The following is a 6,777-nucleotide window of genomic DNA, read 5'->3' on the forward strand; positions in this document are numbered from 1 at the left end:
TGTGGTGCCTGGCTCACTCTCAGATGTAGGTGCAAGGAAGAATGACAGGCAGAATGTGGTTTACCAGGACTTTATTCTCTTAGTGATAATGAGGTTCATGGATCACTGGTCTACAGTATCTCTGCTGTTAGCTGGTCTATCTGGCTGTTCTAACTCCATGTTGTACCTGAATATTATATAGTATGTAGTGATGTACCTGAATAGTATACAGTATATAGTGATGTACCTGAATAGTATACAGTATATATATCATTCCTGTCCCTCACCATTTCCACTGTCCTGTCCTGCTGGTCAGTGTATATATCATTCCTGTCCCTCACCATTTCCTCCACTGTCCTCTCCTGCTGGTCAGTGTATCATTCCTGTCCCTCACCATTTCCTCCACTGTCCTCTCCTGCTGGTCAGTGTATCATTCCTGTCCCTCACCATTTCCTCCACTGTCCTCTCCTGCTGGTCAGTCAGCACGCGACCACCACCATGGGGTCTTCTGTCTATTCTGAGGGTAGAACAGAGTTTACTGTCAGTAGATCCTGGAACAATCCTGGAACATGTTGACATGCATTACAATATGTCATTTCCTGTAAATGTAAAGGTGAAGCATAGTGCACATCCTGCTGACTCACCGCTTTTCTTAGTGAAATGTTCTCATGATGGAATTTGCCAGTTGATCTTTTCAGATTGGGGTGAACTAATGTGTCGTCCTCTGTCATGGTCAGACCTCTGTTGACCACATGATCAACGGCTTGATGGACCGGACTTCATTAGATACAACAGTTCCCTGCCGCCTGCCTCCCATCTCTCTGATGTCCACCTCTCTGAGGGCTTCTTAAAGAGGGCTTCATGTTTTGAGTTTGTACTAAGAGTTGTGAAATGTAGCTTTCTTCTCTACTCCTCACAAATGTAAAAGCATTGGATTGGTGTTGACATGGGGTAGAGGGAGTTTACATAAACCAGTCATTTCCTTTAAATCCATGAAGGGAACTGGACAAGTTCACACTTAGAAAGGAGATAATTGTTACACACCCCATGTGTTCTGATAACTGGGAATGAAACCAGATTGAGGTTGTCTACTTTCTACACACACACACACACACACACAGAGAGAGACACACACACACACACACAGAGAGAGAGAGAGACACACACACACACACACACACACACAGAGATGCATTACAGAAGAGAACATCAGGTGAAGTTGTGTAGATGAGGGAATATGTGATCAGAACCCCTCCAGTCTGGTTAACACTAAAAACAATACAGGTACTGTATGTAGAACCATAGTAAAGACCAGTATGGACTATCAATACAGGTATACTGTATGTCAGAACCATAGTAAAGACCAGTATGGACTATCAATACAGGTACTGTATGTAGAACCATAGTAAAGACCAGTAAGACCAGTAAAGACCAGTATGGACTATCAATACAGGTACTGTAGAACCGTAGTAAAGACAGATGGACCATACAGGTACTGTAAAGACCAGTATGGACTATCAATACAGGTACTGTATGTAGAACCATAGTAAAGAAAGACCAGTATGGACTATCAATACAAAGTTACCATTTAGAATGAGGCCCAGTTCAATGAGAGGAAGTCTTAACAGAACTGGGGGATGACAGACAGGAAGTGGGGGGGTGGAGATCTAATATATTTTTGTGTCAAACACTAAAGCATGATATTGTAATAAATCTACACCCTATTCCCTACGTAGAACACTACTTTAGACCTGGTCAGAAGCACCGTAGTGCACTACGTAGGGAATAGGGAACCATTTAGAACAGAGACAGTAATTCCCCTGAACATCTTCCTCTTCCTCATCTGGTTTCTTGAACAGCCCTTCACTCCTCCCCTCTTCCTCCCCTCCTCCTCTTCATTCTATTCTATCAGCCACACCACTAGCTCACCTCCACACAATACATTTACAAGTTAAAGACACACCTTGGAATAAATAACAAAGGAAAACTATTACTAGATGAAGTTGAGTGTTTTTATTATTTCCCATCACCATAAATCATATTTAATCACTGAACAGTAGCAGACCTAACTTCATCTGTTCCTGACTCTGGATAGTGGATTAAAAAGACCATCAATCTCCAATGATATTAAAGTACTATTCTGAACATTACTGATATACTGAGTGGCAAGTCAAGATATCTGCTGGTTTTATTGTTTGGTCAACAGCACCACCTGCTGGACAGGTTTAATGTTGCTGGACTGAGCAGTATGGGAGGATGAAAGATGACACATTTAGGGCCGGTTTCCTGGACATCTACATTGAACATACTGTTTAGTCCAGGACTAGGATTCATCTGTGTCTGGGAAACCAGACCATATAGTTTAGTAGAAAGGAAGTGATACCAGCTTGTAGTGGGCTGACTAGTCCTGAATTGTCCTTTAGTTCCTGGACCATTTTCCATGCAGCTCCAGGTGACAGAGAACACATCAATTAGGACCGAGCCAACAAGCTGATCAATGATACTGAGGAGAATTACATAGAGACAGAGAACCAACTGAGAAAACATATCAATGGTTCTGAATGACAACCAATATACATCAACACCAGACATCATGATTCATGGAAATGTACAGGATTAAAACATTGTATTGAATTTTAATTAATAACAAATCAGTTTACAGTTTAACCAGCTCAGCAGAACCATTATAATCATAGAGATAAAACCCAGGATAGAGGGGCTGAGTGAATGTGGTCTGGACTCTGTGGAGGAGGGTCATTGTGTCAGAGACACTGTAGAAGGACAGAGTACCTGCCTTGTGATCCAGGTACACTCCTACTCTGGAGGACTGAGGGCCTGATACTTTAGTCACAACATGATTGTGTCTGAAACAATAACCACCACTATAGTAATATAAACTCCAGGACTTGTTATTGTATCCAAATCCACCATCATTACCTCTCTCTGTTCTGCTGATGTCTTTATATGAGACTGCTGTATCAACATCACCAGTCCTCTCCACCTCCCAGTAACAGCGTCCAGACAGACCCTCTCTACACAGAACCTGCCACCAGTTGGTGAATCTGTCTGGATGGACAGGATATGGTTGGACTTGGCCTGTACAGGTCACCTTTCTGTTCCCTTCAGACAGAGAGAGGTCTGTGTATGCTGTGTTTGGGTCCAGTGTGAGCTGACAGGAATCTGGGAGAAGAGCAGAGACCAACGAGGGGAGTCAGAACAATAAGTTAAGTCAGATACTGTATCTCCCCTGTCTTTGATTAGAGCACACCAGAGATCAAATCAGAGAAATATGAGGAGTCAGATAGAGACCCAGTCTTTGATTATATCTACTATTGATATATATTTCTAGAGGGATTGTTAGGAGTGTCAGTAAAAAGAGACTGTTAGTTACTTCACAATAAAGAGACTCACATTGTAACAACTGTTCTCTGGTCTTGGGCTCTGGAGGCAGTACAACATCCACTACATTCACTACAGACACACAAACACATTGACAGAGAGAGGGAATGTTATCATCAGACCATATTCCACATGTATATGACTAGTAGTGAACTTTCAATGGTCTAAAGTTGATGTTCTTATTGTTTTCAACACACCTGTAGTGGAGATCTTGGTCCATTCTCCTTTAAGGAAGTCTTCTAGTTTCTCTCTCAGTTCAGACACAGTCTTACTCACATCTCCAAAGTACTGAAGAGGACGGACAATGATGCTGGGTAAGTCTGAAGATACACTGATACTGGAGAGAGAGAGAGAGAGAGAGAGAGACTGATACCTCTGGAGAGAGAGAGAGAGAGAGAGAGACTGATACCTCTGGAGAGAGAGAGAGAGAGAGAGAGAGAGAGAGAGAGAGAGAGAGAGAGAGCGCAAGAGAGAGAGAGAGAGAGAGAGAGCAAGAGAGAGCGAGAGAGAGAGAGACTGATAACTCTGGAGAGAGAGAGACGGATAACTCTGGAGAGAGAGAGAGAGAGAGAGAGAGAGAGAGAGCGCTATAGAGAGAGAGAGAGAGAGAGAGAGAGCAAGAGAGAGAGAGAGAGAGAGACTGATAACTCTGGAGAGAGAGAGACTGATAACTCTGGAGAGAGAGGGACTGATAACTCTGGAGAGAGAGACTGATAACTCTGGAGAGAGAGAGAGAGAGAGACTGATACCTCTGGAGAGAGAGAGATTGAGAGAGAGAGGGACGGACAAAGAGAGAGAAAGAGAGGGACGGAGAGAGAGAGAGAGGGACGGATAGAGAGAGAGAGGGATGAACAGAGAGAGAGACAGACGGACAGAGAGAGAGAGAGGGGAAGGACAGACAGAGAGAGAGAGAGAGAGAGAGAGGAAGCACAGACAGAGAGAGAGGGGACAGACAGAGAGAGAGGGAGAGAGAGGGGACGGACAGATGGAATGCAGTTTGGAAACCTACCAAAAAACAATTAGGCAACAACAAATTCAATCACCTTTAGACAATTTCCTGGGTAAAACGTTCCACTGTAATAGTGAAGGTGTAAACTTGGCAGTAGAAAATCTTAACAGTATATTTGACCTCTCAGCTTCCCTATCAAATCTAAAAATCTCAAATAGAAAACCGAAGAAAATTAACAACAATGACAAATGCTTTGATGAGTAATGCAAAAATCTAAGAAAGAAATTGAGAAACCTGTCCAACCAAAAACATAGAGACCCGGAAAACCTGAGTCTACGCCTTCACTATGGTGAATCACTAAAACAATACAGAAATACACTACGGAAAAAGAAGGAACAGCACGTCAGAAATCAGCTCAATGTAATTGAAGAATCAATAGACTCTAACATTGACAAAGCAAGTAAGGTAGATAATATATAAAGTGAAATAAACAATAAAAATTAAATTTTTATTGTTTATTTCACTTTATATATTATCTACCTTACTTGCTTTGTCAATATTAGAGTCTATTGGTTGTATTTACAATGGTGTTTGTTCTTCACTGTTTGCCCTTTTCTCGTGGCAACAGGTCACAAATCTTGCTGGTCTGATGGCACACTGTGGAATTTCACCCAGTAGATATGGGAGTTTTTCAAAATTGGATTTGTTTTCGAATTCTTTGTGGATCTGTGTAATCTGAGGGAAATATGTCTCTCTAATATGGTCATACATTGGGCAGGAGGTTTGGAAGTGCAGCTCAGTTTCCACCTCATTTTGTGGGCAGTGTGCACATAGCCTGTCTTCTCTTGAGAGCCATGTCTGCCTACGGCGGCCTTTCTCAATAGCAAGGCTATGCTCGCTGAGTCTGTACATAGTCAAAGCTTTCCTTAATTTTGGGTCAGTCACAGTGGTCAGGTATTCTGCCGCTGTGTACTCTCTGTGTAGGGCCAAATAGCATTCTATTTTACTCTGTTTTTTTGTTAATTCTTTCCAATGTGTCAAGTAATTATCTTTTTGTTTTCTCATGATTTGGTTGGGTCTATTTGTGCTGCTGTCCTGGGGCTCTGTAGGGTGTGTTTGTGAACAGAGCCCTAGGACCAGCTTGCTTAGGGACTCTTCTCCAGGTTCATCTCTCTGTAGGTGATGGCTTTGTTGTGGAAGGTTTGGGAATCGCTTCCTTTTAGGTGGTTATAGAATTTAACACATGATTCCCATGCCAATAAAGCCCTTGAATTGAAATTGAATTGAGAGAGAGGGGGACGGATAGAGAGAGAGAGAGGGAAGGACAGACAGAGAGAGAGGGACGGACAGACAGAGAGAGAGAGAGAGAGAGATGGACAGAGGGAGAGAGGGGGATGGACAGAGAGAGAGAGGGACGGACGGTCAGAGGAGAGAGAGGGACGGACAGAGAGAGAGAAAGAGAGAGAGAGGGATGGACAGAGTGAGAGAGAGAGAGACAGGGATGGACAGAGAGAGGGGAGAGAGAGACAAACAGGACAACATAATGATTGAGATGTATTGTTTCACATGAAGTTGATTTCATATCACATATACCAAGACAGTTTAGTTACCTGGAGGAAATGGATGTGATCCTCTGTGTTTGAGAGCTGCTCCAGCTCAGTGCTTCTCTTCCTCAGCTCAGCTATCTCCTGCTTCAGTTGCTCCAGGAGTCCTTCAGCTTGACTCACTTGAGCCTTCTCTCGGGCTCTGATCAGCACCTTCACCTCAGAGCTCCTTTCTCAATGGAGCGGATCAGCTCAGTAAAGATCTGATCACTGTCCTCCACTGCTGACTTTGCAGAGCGCTGGAGAGAGAGAGAGAAAGAGAGAGACAGATACAGTAGGCACAGTTCTGCACCACATTGAGTCAGAACGCTGCCACCCTGCTCTACAGGTCCCCCCTCCTGGACAGACAGGTACAGAACACCTCTTGGTCCTGCTCTACTCTCCTCCCTCCTGGACAGACAGGTATAGAACACCTCTTGGTCCTGCTCTTCTCTCCTCCCTCCTGGACAGACAGGTACAGAACACCTCTTGGTCCTGCTCTACTCTCCTCCCTCCTGGACAGACAGGTACAGAACACCTCTTGGTCCTGCTCTACTCTCCTCCCTCCTGGACAGACAGGTACAGAACACCTCTTGGTCCTGCTCTACTCTCCTCCCTCCTGGACAGACAGGTACCCACCTCTTGGTCCTGCTCTACTCTCCTCCCTTCTGGACAGACAGGTACAGAACACCTCTTGGTCCTGCTCTACTCTCCTCCCTCCTGGACAGACAGGTACCGAACACCTCTTGGTATATCATTTTTTATATATATATATATATCATATCATCATTCAGGAAGTTATCTTTGGGAGGACGTCCAGCCTCTCTTTTCCGGGCAAGAAAGTTTCTGTCCACCAACATCTCTTCT

The 6,777-nt window shown here is 43.9% G+C and overlaps 1 protein-coding gene across 1 annotated transcript; it reads right to left on the reverse strand.

Moving 5' to 3' along the window:
* Positions 1–2,030: 2,030 nt before the first annotated feature.
* On the reverse strand, positions 2,031–6,102 carry LOC135534900 (tripartite motif-containing protein 16-like; the record flags this gene model as incomplete). The annotated part of the gene is made up of 4 exons (XM_064961706.1): positions 2,031–3,159; positions 3,391–3,450; positions 3,576–3,927; positions 5,938–6,102. Coding segments are annotated over 4 exons (1,101 nt in total), but the record flags the coding sequence as incomplete, so codon positions are not given.
* Positions 6,103–6,777: the final 675 nt, after the last annotated feature.

Source organism: Oncorhynchus masou, unplaced genomic scaffold, assembly GCF_036934945.1.
Source record: "Oncorhynchus masou masou isolate Uvic2021 unplaced genomic scaffold, UVic_Omas_1.1 unplaced_scaffold_4119, whole genome shotgun sequence".
Classification (NCBI taxonomy): Eukaryota; Metazoa; Chordata; class Actinopteri; order Salmoniformes; family Salmonidae; genus Oncorhynchus; species Oncorhynchus masou.